General features: G+C 32.6%; 1 protein-coding gene across 4 annotated transcripts in view; it reads left to right on the top strand.

Annotated features, from left to right (window-relative positions):
• MYCBP2 (MYC binding protein 2) overlaps positions 1-17,422 on the top strand; it is a 288,824-nt gene that overhangs the window by 236,733 nt on the left and 34,669 nt on the right. For all 4 annotated transcript variants that reach the window (XM_074299302.1, XM_074299303.1, XM_074299301.1 and 1 more), the window contains 8 exons: positions 706-2,358; positions 2,888-3,057; positions 4,030-4,274; positions 6,103-6,270; positions 8,929-9,086; positions 9,750-9,949; positions 12,482-12,631; positions 16,330-16,490. In XM_074299302.1, the coding sequence (XP_074155403.1) occupies positions 706-2,358; positions 2,888-3,057; positions 4,030-4,274; positions 6,103-6,270; positions 8,929-9,086; positions 9,750-9,949; positions 12,482-12,631; positions 16,330-16,490 (2,905 nt within the window). The remainder of the gene's footprint in view (positions 1-705; positions 2,359-2,887; positions 3,058-4,029; positions 4,275-6,102; positions 6,271-8,928; positions 9,087-9,749; positions 9,950-12,481; positions 12,632-16,329; positions 16,491-17,422) is intronic.

Here is a 17,422-nt window from a genome sequence, read left to right as displayed (position 1 = left end):
TATTTCAATTTCTAGATGACCAACTTGAAAGAAATAATTAATTTTTTTTAGCACAACCTGTTGATAACTTGGAAATGTCATATAATTGCATGGTAAGCAGTGTTGGTGGTTTATTAATTTTAAATTGTTCCAGTATGTTTAATAAAGCAGGACTCTGGTAGGCAATCAATCTGATTAATAGAATGTACATATTTAGAGATAATAAAGTTAGTAAGAAAACATATTCAACTAATCTCCACTGAAAATTTCCTTTAGTACTTTAACTTTTACATTTCTTCCATTTCTAGATTCTACAGTCAGTGAAAGTTTGGTTTTCTGTTTGTGTTTGTTCATCAGTTTTCATTTAAAACTTTTTTTATTTGGTAGAATTTTTGATAAATGATTTTCATTATACTTATATAATATATACTGATAATAAACATGTAGTACATATTAATTTTTGCAGCTAGAAAAATGTTTTGGGTTGCTGTGGTGTTATAATTTAAAATTTTTCATCAAAAAATATTTTTTTTCTTTGTCCTTGGTTTTTATTTTCAATCTGAAATACTTTTTAACCATAAATGTTATAAAAGCATTATTTTTGCAAACAAATTTTGACAAAATTATATCTTTGTGTGCAACTACTGTATGCATTTTGCATGCCTAATCAGTTTTCAGTGAATTGTAATTTTAACGATACCTTTCACTCTGAAATGAATTATACAGGTGATCGAGGAAATTTCTCTTTAGCCTCTAGACCAGCCTCTCCAGCAGGAAAATCAGATCTGTCTTCTAAACACAGAATTGAAAGCCGGTCACCTAAGCTTGATGGACGTTTGAGCAGGACTGTTACAGATCAAAAGAAACCAAGAGGCACAGAAGGTTTATCTGCTAGTGAATCCCTAATGTTGAAATCTGATGCTGCAAAGCTGAGGTCAGATTCCCATAGTAGGTCCTTATCTCCTAATCATAATACCTTGCAAACACTAAAATCTGATGGAAGAATCTCTTCTGGCCTTAGAGCGGAGTCTCCAGGGCCAGGATCTCGATCATCTTCTCCTAAGCCAAAGACTCTCCCATCCAATAGGTCCAGTCCATCAGGTGCTAGTCCTCCACGCTCCTCTTCTCCGCATGACAAGAATCTACCTCAGAAAGGCCCTGCTCCTGCTAAGGCAAAGCTTGACCCTCCTCGGGAACGATCCAAATCAGACTCCTATACACTGGATCCTGATACTCTCCGCAAAAAAAAGATGCCCCTTACAGAACCATTGAGAGGTCGATCCACATCACCTAAACCAAAAATAATACCAAAAGATTCTAAAGTTTCTCCTGGAACTGAAAATAGAGCTCCTTCTCCGCATGTCGTGCAAGAAAATCTTCACAGTGAGGTAGTAGAAGTCTGTACTTCTAGTACCTTAAAAACAAATAGTATAACAGACAGCACTTGTGATGAAAGTACTGAATTCAAGAGTGTGGATGAGAGCTCCAATAAAGTGCACTTCAGCATAGGAAAAGCACCCATGAAGGATGAGCAGGAAATGAGAGCTTCTCCAAAGGTAAGCCGAAAATGTGCAAATCGGCACACCAGGCCCAAAAAGGAAAAGTCAGGCTTTCTTTTCAAGGGAGATGGATCCAGATCTTTAGAGCCAGCTAAGCAAGCAATGTCCCCTTCTGTTGCCGAATGTGCCAGAGCTGTCTTTGCTTCTTTCCTTTGGCATGAAGGTATAGTCCATGATGCAATGGCTTGTTCTTCCTTTCTCAAATTTAATCCAGAACTTTCTAAAGAACATGCTCCAATAAGAAATAGTTTGAATAGTCAACAGCCTACAGAGGAAAAAGAAACAAAATTGAAAAATAGGCACTCATTAGAAATATCATCTGCTCTTAATATGTTTAATATTTCACCTCATGGACCAGATATATCTAAAATGGGTAGCATCAACAAAAATAAGGTATTGTCAATGCTTAAGGAACCACCTCTCCATGAAAAATGTGAGGATGGAAAAACAGAAGCCACTTTTGAAATGTCGACACACCACACAATGAAATCCAAATCCCCTCTTCCTTTAACCTTGCAACACTTGGTAGCCTTTTGGGAAGACATTTCTTTGGCTACCATCAAAGCCGCTTCCCAGAACATGATATTTCCAAGTCCTGGCTCTTGTGCAGTACTTAAAAAGAAAGAGTGTGACAAAGATAATAAAAAGACCAAGAAAGAAAAAAAGAAAAAAGAAAAGGCTGAAGCCAGGCCAAGGGGTAATTTGTTTGGTGAGATGGCCCAGCTTGCTGTGGGGGGACCAGAGAAAGATACCATCTGTGAGCTATGTGGAGAATCACATCCATATCCAGTAACTTACCACATGAGGCAAGCTCATCCAGGTAAGATATTAACATTAAATATATTTTTCATCAAATAGTATGTCAGGATATATTACTTTTAGGTGGGTTCATTCAACAGATTTTATTAAAAAGTCAAAAGATTTGTTGAATTTACAGCATAATCCATTTTACATATTTTATGCAGTATTTTTTATTTAAAAAAAAAGTAAAAATCTACCTATTTAATCACAAATATTAAATAATTTATATATGTATATATAAATAATTCAACACATATATGTTGATATATAAACACAACTTCATCAGTATTGGACCTCAGGAGCAGAGATGAGGAGTGATATTGGAGGAATGGATTCTCCTTCTAACAGTATACTGATTAGCAATTTAAAAAATAAATTTAATATAAATATTAGTGTTTTTGATAAATGTGTAAGTTATTTGGAAATTTCTAATTCTAAATATACAAAATTATTGTACACAGTTTCTTTTAATTTTCAGATATAACTTATCATTGAAGTATATCTTAAAGACATATTTTTAAAATCTTCATTTTGATTATTTTTCTAAGGTTGTGGCCGTTATGCAGGCGGACAAGGTTATAATAGCATTGGACACTTTTGTGGAGGATGGGCAGGTAATTGTGGTGATGGTGGCATAGGAGGAAGCACTTGGTATCTGGTGTGTGATCGTTGCAGGGAAAAATACCTCCGTGAAAAGCAAGCAGCAGCAAAGGAAAAGGTATAGCTCCGTATAATAGTGTTAATAATTAATATGTGTGATGTATATAAAAATCTCTGTTATTAAATAATAAAAATAACTTGTACCTCACTTTAACTTAGAGCACAGGCACAGCTCATTCACAGTGCACACTTTCACTCCCTGTGTAACTGTAAGCAAGTCACTTAACTTCTCTGACTTAGTTTTATCATCTTTAGAAAGACAGGAGTCATATGAGATAACTTCTAAAATTCTTTTAAAAATCTGAATCAGTCTTGTAATATTGTGATCCCTATCGTATCTTTATTTTCATTTTATTCTCCCTCTTTTTAAATTGTCTTCTGCCTATACTTTGAACCTGCAGTTGTCTCTCATTGACATTACTTATTCATAATAGCATTATGAAATGTTTTTCAACTCATATCAAAATTTTATATATATAAAATAATGTGTGATAATACAATAAAAATGTATCCTATCCTATTCAAATGTTGACATTTAGGGTTTTTTATTTTTTCTGAAAAGTTATAATGGAAACATAATTTACAAGGGAAAATAGCTTCATGGTTCATATTGGATAAAAGGAATGTATGAAATGAATATTGTTTTCATTTCATACTGATGAACTGATATGTAAAAACTAGAGACTCATAGATTCAGGTATTGAAGAACTTTATAATTAATAAGAATAAGAATAGCTAGCATTTATATAGATCTTAAAGGTTTGCAAAATGTCTTATCTTATCTCATGTAATCCAGACAGCCATCATATATGGTAGATACAAGTATTATTACCCTATTTTTAGATGAGGAAACTGATACTGAGAAAGTTAGATGACTTGCTGAGCAATTCTACAGGTAAATAAGTATCAAGAAGTTGAAAGTTAAACATGTTTTCCTAACTCCAGATCAAACACCCTGTTGTTCACTTTGCCATTTACCTCTTTCACTTTATGAGATCACTAAGAAGTATTAACATTCTTCCTTTGCTAGGTAAAACAATCTAGGAGAAAAACAATGCAAGTTAAGACTCCTCGTGCCTTGCCCACCATGGAGGCCCACCAAGTAATTAAAGCAAATGCACTCTTCCTATTGTCCTTGAGTAGTGCTGCTGAACCCAGTATTCTGTGCTACCATCCCACAAAACCATTCCAATCTCAGCTTCCAAGTGTAAAAGAAGGTATCTCCGAGGATCTTCCCATCAAAATGCCTTGCCTCTACCTGCAGACATTAGCAAGGTAATGACAGCTATTCTTTGCCTCTATTGACAGCTCTTATTGTATAACTGATATTTTACCAGAAGTTCCATTATTTGTTATATTTACCACAGAATATGTGGTACTATTAGTCTCAGTGGAATTTATATTTTAATTTGACATGATCTATGTGTCCTAAACATGCAGTGTAATAAATAGTGGTTTGGAAAAAGTTAGCTAATGTCAGTGCCCCAGATAAACAGCAATGAATTGTATTCATTTTTATACCTAGAAAATGAAGTACTTAAGTGAAATTAATTCTTGTGGACAAAAAATAGTGTTTTAGGAGATAATTTATCTTATAATAATCCTTTTTTTTTTCTTTTGCTTAAATTATTTAATTTTTAGGCTAAGGAAGAATTAAAAAGAGAGGTGAAGAGGTTAGAAATTTTTTCAATTTTTTTATCTACAATATCCATATTACTGACAATAACTAGATAAATCTCATTTTAATTATTGAATTAAAATTTAAGTACTCACTGAGATCCAAAGATTAAAAACAAAGCGCAGTCTCTGTTTTGATTATTTATACTCTAAATATAGATTATACTCTAGGTATAGATTTTAATATGTTCCTGTTTACAGAGAATTAGAAATGCATATATATGCATACATATGTGTGTATATATAAATAAGTCAAATTTATTAGAATACAAACTATTCCCTATACAAAGGATATGAACAGTTAGTTTTCAGATGAAAAAATCAAAATTATCTAGTCATATGAAGAACTGCACTGAATCACTTTTGATTAGAGAAATGCAAATTAAAACAACTCTGAGGTGCCTTCTTATACCTGTCAGATTGACTAATACATGTAAGTTATATAAAAAGAAAATGATAACTGTTGGAGAAAATATGGGAAAATGGGAACACTAATGCACTGTTGATCAAATTGTCATCTTTAAGAGCACTTTGGAATTATGCCCAAAGGGCAACCCATCTGTGCAAATTCTTTCATGCAATAATACCACTAATACCACTACTAGGTCTGTATCCCAAGGAGAGCATTTAAAAAAGGGAAAAGGATCTACATATACAAAAATATTTATACTTTGTGATGGTAAAAAATTGGAAATATGAGAGAATGCCCATCAGTTAGAATGATTGAATAAGCTGGGTTACATTAATTTAATGGAATACTACTATGCAATAAGAAATGATGAACAGGGATATTTCAAAAATACCTGGAAATAAATATATTTTGTGTGTGTGTGTGTGTGTGTGTGTGTGTGTGTGTGTGTGTGTAAACTGATGCTAAGTGAAATGAGCAGAACCAGGAAAATACTCTATACAGTATCAGTATCAGCAACATTGTATGTGGTGATCAACTGTGAAGGACTCAGCTCTTTTCATCCAACAAAGGACTCACAATGGAAAATGTTATCCACATCCAGAGAAAGAACTGTTGGACTCTGAATGTATATTGAAACATACTATTTTCACTTACCCTTTTTAGGAAAAGGAGGGAAGGGAGAGAGGGATAAAAATTGAAAGTCAAAATTTTGTTAAATGAATGCTAAAAATTGTCTTTACATATAATTCAAAAAATCACTATTAAAAAATAAAAATCAGACATAAAAAGAAATATTGAAAGATCTAGATAATTATCATAATGTTCTCTTTAAATTATCATGTATATGTATTGGTCAACCTGCCATTTGGAGGAGGGGGTGGGGGGAAAGGGGAAAAATTGGAACAAAAGGTTTGGCAATTGTCAATGCTGTAAAATTACCCATGCATTTAATTTGTAAATAAAAAGCTATAATAAATTTTTTAAAAATAAATTATCATATATAATCTAATCCAGGCATCATCATGAAAATTTTGTGGGATATCAGGATGACAACCTCTTTCAAGATGAAATGAGGTATCTACGCTCAACATCTGTACCAGCACCATACATATCAGTAACTCCTGATGCAAGTCCTAATGTATTTGAGGAGCCAGAGAGTAATATGAAATCCATGCCACCAAGGTATGTCAGTTCTGTTCTTCTCTTTGTCAAAATGCAAATTTGACAGGAAAATAGGGCACTGAACTAAAAAGGAAACTTCAGAGATTATCTTATATAGACTTTAGCCAATGAGGCACCATAAAAATCACAAAAATAATCAATAAATTATCAGGAAACTTTTAATAATCAGTTGTTATGAAAAACATTTAAAAATTATGTATTCATGCAGAAAAGAAAAATATTAGTGTCTATTGGAGCATAGAATTTTAGAGATGTAAGAAGAAATTATGTAATTTAACTTCCTGAACCTTTACAGTTAGGAAAAAAATCTTTTCTACACTGAATTGTCTTCCAAAGTAGATATTTCTTCCTTTCCTTTTACTTTCTTCTAAGGCTTTTCCAAGTTTTGTTTTTGATCTTATCATTTCCTTGAAACTGTACTCTTCCAAATCCAATACTCTTATGATTGTAAAATCAGTGGTCTTTTCTCAAGTCTTATTCTTGTCCTCTCTGCAGTATTTGATGTTGATTACTTTCTCCTCTTTGAGTTCTTCTTTCTGAATTTTCCTGGCACTGCTCTCTCTTGATTCTCTTCATACCTATGTGGCTATTCTGATGCACATCTTGGTCCTGAGCCCTTAATGTCTTCACATTTCTCTTTCTGTCATCTCATTTGGTGATTCCCCCAACTACTTTTGGTTCAGATATCTCTATTCTGATGAATCTCAGATCTACAAATCCAGTCCTGAATTCCATTTGTATATCATCAACTGCTTGTTGGATATTTCAAATTGAAAGACCTATAGGTATCTCATACTCCTATCCAAAATATTATCTCGTCTACTCCTCAAATTCTGCCTTATTCTCCTAAACTACCCTATTATTGTGTTATAATGTTAGCACTGTCATTCCAGTCATCCAGTTTTACAACTTCAGTGAAATCCATGACTTATTATTCTCACTCACCCCACATATTTATTCTTTACCAGATCTTATCCTTTCTCCCTTTATGAAATCTCTTACCTCTGACTCATTTCTCTAGCACTCTCTTGCCTGCACTTTCAGTTATTCTTGCCTCAAGCCTCTCTTTGCACATGAATTCATCCTCTATAAGCAGTCAGTGTTTTCCCTCAAGTTCAGTCAAATCTGACAATATCTCACACTACTTCCTGCTTCCAGAGACTCCCTATTATATCTGAAATCAAATATAAAATCTTTTGTTTGGTATCTAAAGCTTTTCTCAACCTGACTTTTTCTTAAAGCTGCATTCTTCTTACATTCTAATTTCTTCCATGTATAATCTAGCCATACCAGCTTTTTCATTCTTCTTTGTACATGATATTTCACATACTATCATTGTGTCTTTATGAAGACTGTTCTTTCTTACCTCACCTTCAGGAATCTTGTCTTCCTACATGTCTCAGTTCACATTACAACTTCTACAGAAGGTTTTTCTAGTCCTCCAGGTACTAGGGCTTTCCCTTCTAAGGTTGCCTTCCATTGACTCTATATGGATATTATATATGTCTCCTGATATAAATTTTGTTTCATTAAAGGGTAAGCTCCTTTAGGGAAAAAAACATACTTGTTTTTCCATTTAACACAGAGGCATGTGGTACCAAGCACTTAATAAATGCTTGTTGATTGGTTTATAATACAAATAGACTTTATAAACATTTCCTTGTTACAAGAGTTTCTAATCAAGACAGATTACATAATTATTCTCCACACATAATATGTATATAAATGACACTTGGAAAAGTATATAAGTATAGAATTTGTTTTTTTGTACAATATTTACACAATAATGAGTCCAGAGAATTACATTTTTTCAAATTAATTAAGTGGCACTGAAAACTATTAGAATAAACCAGAAGGGCAAATTGGAATAGGGAGGATCTCAGTCCCACAATGCATTTAGAAAAGGAATTCAAGGTAGAAATAAGAAGATAAAAGGAATATTGAGTAAATGTGCCTTACAAACTTATTTTCCTTATTTTGCTGTCTTTATGGAGCATTCTATATGGGGATTCCAGATATTTTAGCTTTAAAGGAAAAAAAAATAGAAAAATTATGAATTTACTATGGATTGAATCAGAATCCACTGAATTTGTTTTATCTAAAACAAAATATAAGAATAAAATGATGCTAGTACCCAGTAACAGTCTTGTCATGGCCAAAGAGTTAATGTCTTCCCATTACTTAGTGCATAGTTTGTATTATACAGCAAAAATATTGTGAAATGCTATTCAGAAAAAAAAAATGCTTAAAAATTTTGTTTTCAGCTTTATTAGGCATTTGTGTATATGTGGCCAATTTCTTTCTATATTCAGTTTTCCCCTAATCCTTGAAATAAAGGTTCCTTCATTTTCATGACCACATCTGCACTGTTTTTAAAAAACATAAGCAAATTGTTAAGTCTTATCTTTCTCCTTTCACAGAATAAAGAACAACTATATTAATTATATTTCAATTATAAACAAATATTTTTTATAATGAAAGCTATAAAAAGGGGGTGGGGTATTGGGGAAGTTGAAATAAGCTAATATTGTGGGGCTAAAAAAAAGTAATTGTTTTTCCCCATGAGGAATATAAATATATATTGTCCATAATATTATAAAATAAATACATATGGTCTATATTAATTGTTTTTTGTTCCTTTCCTTGCCGTGTCTACAGTTTAGAGACTAGTCCCATAACAGATACCGATTTGGCAAAACGAACTGTCTTCCAAAGATCTTATTCAGTTGTTGCCTCAGAATATGACAAACAGCATTCCATTTTGCCTGCACGTGTTAAGGCCATTCCTAGGAGAAGAGTTAACAGTGGAGATACTGGTAAGAGCAAAGGTCAAAAGTAAACTCTTCCTCAGCACAAAATATGTATTTCCAAAATTCCAAGAAGATAATAATTCCTCCACATCCCTGTTTTGGTGATTTCTTTTTCTTTTTTTTCTTTATTTTTTGTGATTTTATTTTTGCTATTCTATTCAAAATTTAAATTTGACTAATAATATTGATAAATTAATAATACCTCAGATTTGTATCACACTTTCTAATTATTGATATTTTACTATGAAAAATGCAAAATTACTATCATTTTTGGATACTGTAGTTTATAATGAGGAGTAGCTTCTTGGAGTATGTGCTACTCAATTCTACTAACCAGAGCTTTTTTTCATTGTAATCAAAACATCAAATCAAAGCATCAAAATAATTTTCAAGTAACTGAATAGACATCTGTTTTGCTTCTTAAGAATTAAGAGAAAAAATTTTCTCCTTAAGAAATCTTTCCAATCTTAATTATCATTATTCTTTACAAACAGAAGAATGAGTGGCTCTGAAATAAATTCTCTTTTTTTACAATTAGTATCTCCATAAAATTTCTAATTCCTCAATGTTGTCATGTCTAGACTGTTGAATATTATTATTATAGATTGTGCCTATTAAAAAAACTATTCTGATGTTTCAAACTAATACTTTACTTTTTTTTTTAAATAGAAGTTGGTTCCTCTCTCTTAAGACATCCTTCTCCTGAGCTTTCTCGACTAATTTCAGCCCATAGTTCTCTTTCCAAAGGAGAAAGAAATTTTCAATGGCCAGTTTTAGCTTTCGTTATACAACACCATGATCTGGAAGGTCTTGAAATAGCAATGAAACAGGCCTTACGGAAATCTGCTTGCCGAGTTTTTGCTATGGAGGTATGAGCATATTAATAAAACTATTAGATTTCTGGGTAGTTCAGTTTAATAAAACTGCTTAATGGGTTTGGAGGCATCCAGGCAAAGGAAAATGATAGCATTAAGATATAACAAATTCAATAAATGTTTATTAAGGGGTTGTTATATATGAGGTATCCTAAGATCTAGAAATGGATATAAAGGTAGAAATGACCCTGGCCTTGCTCAACGATCTTTCAACTTAATGAGGATAAAAAATAAGCACTTCAATTAAGAATTATTAAGAATGTTGAGAGAAGTCTAGGGGAAGTCTAGTCAAAGGGCTGGGAAGCATTTGAAGAGATTGATGTCACCTGAGAGAGAATGGATAGAGAAACTTTCTGCAACTAGTTAGTATCCTAGCTGGGTGTATATTATAAACAGCTTCTCAAGATGAAGGTGCAGAACGGTAGAGAATTGTCTAAGCATTAGGGGGTACTCAGAAAGGTGTTGAGATGAAAAGATCCCACTGAAAATGAAAGTGGTCTACTTTGGTAGGAATGTAGAGGAAGTTAAATGAATAGTAGGTTGGGGCCAAATAGTAGAGGACCTTGAATACTAGAAATGAGGCTCTATTCTTTGTATTGTAAACCATGGGAAACCACTAAAGGTTTTGTGAAGAGGTGAACATTTTTATTGTACTATATTAGTTTGATTTCTTGGTCAGCAGTGAGAAAGAGATTAGAAAGGGGATAGACTAGAAGCAAAAAAAAAACAAAAAAAAATCTTAAAAGTCAAAGCAAGATGAGATAAGGACTTGAAAAGGGTAGATACAGAAGAACTATACAGAAATCAGATGTGAGATATTGAGAAGGTTAGGTTGGCAGGATTTGATAACTAATTGAATACATGGGATAAAGTAAAGGGAAGAAATAAAAAATAACTTTAAGATTAAGTACCCTTCCTTTATAGTTCCTAAAGTCATGGAATAAAATCAAAAGGAAGCCAGATATATCCACATAATTCATTGAGCCTTTTCTTTCTTCATAGCTGTTAGCTGTAGGGAACAAGTTTTTTTTTCCTCATACTTAATTAGTATACTATATCCCACTGTTTTCCCATCTCTGTGATTTTTTTCATCAGAGTGAGATCTGGATAGTACCTAAGAATCCATCTAATCCAGCTCCCATTTTTACAGCTGAGGAAACTAAGACCCAAAGTGCTTGTCACTTGTCTGTGATTACAGAGATAGTAAGAAAGTCATTTTTCACTGAGTAATGCTTTCCTCAAGTGTCAATCCTGACTATCCCTTTTCAGTTCGTTATTGTAGTTTGTATAATGTTACATATCTCAGTCCAAACTTCAAATTGTGGGATAGAGTAAGTTTTAGGTTATCTTAATAAATAGCCCTCATTCTCTAGTTATCTTGAGCTGTGTTCTGCTGATTCTGCATCATTTGAGTCTTTTTAGTGTCTCTCTTCCCTAAAATAAACTTCCATTTTACACTGAAAATGAAGCTTGCTATGGAGTGGATGTATAAGCAATAAGTCTGAACTACTCTTTTTTTCCTTTTTTTTTTTTTTTTTTTTTTTTTTTTTTTTTTTTTTTGTTAAGTTTGGCAATGAAAGGGAAAAATAAAGATGCTTACTTTTTAGGAAAACTGCCTTAAATTTCATAAGTAGAATATATTTCCATGCCATCCAGACAATCACTCTTTTTTCAGATAAGAAAACTGTGGCTCAGAAAGATTAGAGAGACCTATCCAAGACCAGACAGGTGGAAAAGTTAGGATTTAAACCCAGCTCATTTTGAGTTTCCAAATTCATATCACCTTCTAACACATCATGTTTTCTATGTGTTGACTTAGTTTAACTGAGTCACTAACTCCAAATTTAAGCACATTGAAGTAAATTAATAGTTAACTATGTTACCTGATTTCCAAAACTCCTTAAGTCAACCTGATTTCATTTTGGTTAATATAAAGAGAATTCCAAAGGGCAAGAAATGATATTCATGTTTTGATTCTTCTCCAGTAATATGCAATTAATTATTATTAATTACCTCTATATAACCTAAAACTATCTTGATTGTCAAGTGTTTTAAGAGCAACATACTTATCACTTTGTATCTCCTATTACTTATTTTCTTTAAAAAAACAAAACAAAATAAAAAAAAACCTGTCAACTGTCAACACATGATAGGAAATTCTTTTTTAAAAAAGAGAGAGAATTTAATTTAATTTGTTCAGTATTTGAAAATCATTTCTTTTGGTAATGCTGGATATTAATTGACAAGAGCTATATGACTTATCATTTGGGATATTTATTCAAAGAAGTAAAACAAAATAATATAGAAATGTATTTTATTATCTTAATAGTACAGGATTATTTCCCTCAATTTTTAAAAGAGGTTAAGAGTGAAATTAAGACTGTTTAAAGGACAGCATGCTTCTAAGAAATGTTTGACCAAAATTCCTTATCTTTTCCTGAGGTTATGTTTCTTTTCATATATACTGTATTTTTACTACTTAATTTATTTCACAAAAATTTTATCTCTACAACTTCAATTATTTAGGCTTTCAACTGGCTTTTGTGTAATGTCATCCAAACCACTTCTCTCCATGATATTCTCTGGCATTTTGTGGCTTCACTGACCCCTGCTCCAGTGGAACCAGAAGAAGAAGATGATGAAGAAAATAAAGCAAACAAGGAGAATGCAGAACAGGTATGTGTGAAATTTCTTTTAAATAACAGTATTTCATTTGGACAGAAAAAAATTGACAGCTTATCCTTCATTCTCATAGCTAAATGGTAAGAAACAAATTTTTTCCATACATTATACAAAGATTACTGTTGATTCCTCACTTAAAATTAATTAATTAATAAAAATTAAATCTGGTTCTATCCTAAAAATATTTATATTTCTGGAAAAGAGCAACCAGTTTCTTGTAGGAATGATTACAAATATCAAAAAAGTCAACCAAGTTACATATTCTGTATGCTATATCAAATAAAAATTTCTAAGGCTATATGATTCAAATAAGACAATACAGATTACCAGTTACATAAAACTGTGCTTAATAAGGTACAGTTTCTTTTTGTACTATGGAATGCTTTTTTCATCTTACTAATTTCAACCTTATTTTTACTGCAACAAATCAAATGGTAAAAGAAACTTTCACTAGAATTATGGAATTCAGTTCTTCTGTAAGTTGATATTTAATAGATTCTGCAGAAATCATTCAAAGATTTAGAACTTCTTCATTATTTTTTGAAATATTGATTGAGAGCTAGCTATTTTTCTAACCTATTTTTCTCATTCTAAATTTTCATAAAGGAAGGGAAGATCAAAGCTGTAAAAACAAACATCTTGAACTTTAATTTTATTAACCCTACAATTTCACTGTCTTTCAATTTACTTTTTTTAAATTGTATTAAGTCCCTAATAGGGACAAAATGCCATATGCTAAATACTAAATGTTGTAGATGCATAGTGATACATCATGCCCTCAGAAAGCAGATATTCTGCTGGAGTGGGAAAGGTTCAACATGTATACAGATGAGTACAATAGAATAGTAATATGTTATGGAGAGACCCAGATATACTGTTGCTGGACATTTTTATGGGAGACAACACACTTTCCCCTGGAAAACTCAGGGACAACCTTATGGAAAAGCTGGCCTTGAGAGGAGGAAAGAGTTCTCATGGAAACAGGAAAGGAATTTATTACAGTTATGGAAGGATGACATAGGAGAATGTTTTGGAAGCAAAAAAAAGCAGCATTCTCTCTCTTTTTTTGTTTTTCCCTGAGGCAAATTGGGGTTAAGTGACTTGCCCAGAGTCACACAGCCAGGAAATGTTTAGTGTCTGAGGTCACATTTGAACTCAGATCCTCCTGACTTCAGGGTTGGTGCTCTATCCACTGTGCCACCTAGCTGCCCCAAAAGCAGCATTCTCAATGTTGGTGGAGATGTGTAACAATCTAGCCATTTTGGAGAGCAATTTGGAACTTATGCCCAAAGGGCTATAAAACTATGTATCCTTTAATCTAGCAGTATATCTACTGGGCCTGTATCCCAAAGAGATAATTAAAAAGGGAAAAGGACCCACATGTGCAAAAATGTTTGTAGTAGCTTTTTTTGTGGTAGCAAGGAATTGGAATTTGAGTATATGGCCATCAATTGGGGAATGGCTGAATAAGTTTATGAAATGTGAAAATAATGGAATATTAATGTTCTATAAAAAATGATGAATAAGCTGGTTTTAGAAAGAAAGACCTGGGAAGATTTACAAGAACTGATAAACTGATACTGAGTGAAACAAGCAGAAAACATTGTACACAACAACAGCAAGATTGTGTGATGATCATCTATGATACACTTGGTTCTTCTCGGTGGTTTAATGATCCAAGGTCCAGTAAACTTTGGAAAACATCACTCAAAGAGAGAACTATGAAGACTGAATGTAAATCAGCAAATGCTATGTTCACTTTTTTCTTCTGTTTTTTTTTTCTTGTAGTTTTTCCTTTTTGTTCTAATTTTTCTCTCATAACATAATTTATATGAAGTTATATTTTTTAAAATGAACATACATATATATATATAACTCCCAAGAATGTTGTTTTACCTGGGTAACTGGGGAAAATAATTAAAAAAAAAAAAAAAACAGCATTCTAAGTTTGAGGAATAAGTAATATAATCATTCAAATTGACTTCAATATAGCAGGCATGAAGAGAAATAATGTCAGATAAGTCAGGAAAATAGACTGGAGCCAAAATGTGGAGGATCTTAAATGTTAGACCTACGAAGTTAACATTTGTTTTCAAGGCAGTAGAGACCTACCAAGGGTTCTGAAGCAGAAGGATGCCATGGTCATATCTGTGCACTGAAATAATTTTGTTAACTGTATATAGGATAATTTGGAGAGTGGAAGAACTAGAACTGGGTGAACAATAAGGAGGCCATAATAATAATTCAAGTCAAAAGTAATGAGAACTTAAATTAGGGTGATAGGCAAGGAGAAAAGGAGATGTAAGAGATATCACAGAAACCTTGGCAATTAATTGTATATGGAAAATGAGGGAAAGAAAAGAATCAAAAGTTTAAGGTTTTAAGCCTGGATGTTTGAAAACATAGTAGTATCAACAGAAATAGAGAAGTTGGGAACAGAAGCAAATTTAGGAGGGAAGATAATGCATTCTCTTTTGAATAAATTGAGTTTGAAATGTTAATGGACAACCAGGTAAAGATGTATGGCATGCAGTTGAAGATCCAGCACTGTAGTTCAAGGGAAAGATTAAGACTATATATATCTTTATGACTTGTACAGAGCACCCAACTTAGGATACATTAGAATTAGAGGGTGAACTAATAAGAAAAACATCCATCTATGAAATTCAAACATGTAGGAGAACCAATTAAAAAGCAATGTCAGATTAAAAAAAAACCCAAGAGGAAAGTGAGAATTCAGGAGAAAGTAGAATTGGTCAGCAATATCTTACCTTACAGAAAAGATAAAGAAAATGAAGGCTGAGAAAAGAATATCAAATTAATAATGAAGAAATCATTTTCAGTGCATTAGTAAAGTTAGAAGACAAATTGCAAGGGATTTTAAAACATATGAATGTCTGGTAAGGAAGGCTTCTAGGAATTTGGCATGGAAGAAACCTGAGCATATTGATAAGGAATCAGCTGATGAGAACTTAAAGATGAAAGAAATGATTGATGGGTAAGCTTTTGGAGAATAAAGGAGAACTAGGACATAACTCTTTCTTGAAGAAGAAAAAGCCCACAGTATTCTCTGAGACTAAAACAAAAGAGGATAGAATATCTAAAGAGAGGAGATTGTCTCAAATTTCTCTTTAAATTATGAAACAAAAGTCACTAGCTGAGAGAGTACAGTAAGGGTAAGGTAGAGAACTTGAGAGGTCTAGAAGCACTATTATGGGAAGACAGAAGATAAAAGGTGGGAGAGGAAGTTATCCAAAGGTCATGATTCAAAAACACAGAAAGCAGGACAGAGGGCAAAAAATTCAGAGAACTGGCCCATGCTCACTAAGCTAGTAGATGCTGAAGCCCACGATCCTATTTATATATTTATTTATATTATATTATACATATTTTATATTTATATTATATACATAACAGCAAACACACTCATTCACCAGATTGGCAAAACTGAAATTATATGATAAATTATATATGTTCAGATCTAGAAAGATATTTGGAAATCATATGTATTGTATATTCATTTTTCATAAATATCATTGCTGTTTTTCCTTCCTAAGATACAAAACTTAGATATTTTCATTAGATTACTAAGTGCAGATTTTTGAAAATGCATTTAAATTGCAGATTATTTTTCTTTTAAAGTTTCTTATATAAAAACATTCATAACTGTTTGATTTTAATGTCTGTCTCAGGAGAAAGACACAAGAGTGTGTGAACATCCACTCTCAGATATAGTGATTGCAGGTGAAGCTGCTCATCCTTTGCCACACACGTTTCACCGCTTGCTTCAGACAATCTCAGACCTTATGATGTCTCTACCCAGTGGCAGTTCATTGCAACAAATGGCCCTCAGGTATTTTCAACCATTTTGAAGAAAAGATCTTTGAAATTTTTTAAAGTTTTAAAATGTTTATAAAGTTTCTGAAAAATTAGTATGATCCAGTTAGTTCCTTACAGGCCTTTAAAAGATTGCTTTCAACATTGATCATAGAAACATCCCTTCTCTTCATCCTGCTCTTCCAGCCCTCTTCATAAACTGGTGGTGTTTCATATTTCAGACCAAAATGGGACAAGAACTAAAGTTCTAATCTGTGAAGAGCTAAGTTCAGTTCATAGCTCTGATCTGGAAAATCACTTAACCTTAGTTTATTCATCATAAGATGAAAAGATTGTGCTAGCTGACTACAGAGATCCTTTATAATTCTAGTTCTATACTTCTGTGCTTCCCTCCTTAACTCGGAATCCTTGCCCCCCAGCATGTCTATTGATATATCCAAAATAGCCTTCTTTCTGAAAAGACAACAGAGTTTTTTCATGACATTTAAAAGATTTCTTTATTAAAGTTTTTTGGGTTTTGGGGTTTTTTTGGCACCCCTCTTCCTTCCATTCCCTCAAATCTTCCATCATCACTTGTGACACCTTCATCTTTCTCTATAGGGTCGAATAAAGAGAATGTTAAGGAAAAGCATTCCTCTGATTAAGAGATTTAGAGGAATTAGTCAGACCCCTTAAGAACGGAGACGACAGCTATATATTGGGGAACTAAAAAAAGTGGGGCATCAAATCAATTTCATCAAACCAATAAGAAAAGACAACTTTTCTGAGATTTCTTAAAACTTTGTAAATTTTTCCTTCTTTGTTATGTTTACTATCTATTTTCTTATTACTCATAGTTTAAAAACACCATAAAAAACCTCAAATTTGAGCTAAAACTATACCAGTGGAGGACAGAGACCTGAGGGGATAACTTGGCTTTCATCATTTTTAAATAGTCCAGTGATAGGA

The sequence above is a fragment of the Sminthopsis crassicaudata genome, chromosome 3 (assembly GCF_048593235.1).
Source record: "Sminthopsis crassicaudata isolate SCR6 chromosome 3, ASM4859323v1, whole genome shotgun sequence".
NCBI lineage: Eukaryota > Metazoa > Chordata > Mammalia > Dasyuromorphia > Dasyuridae > Sminthopsis > Sminthopsis crassicaudata.
The sequence above is the reverse complement of the archived record's forward strand: the minus strand, read 5'-3'. Positions and strand labels throughout refer to the sequence as shown.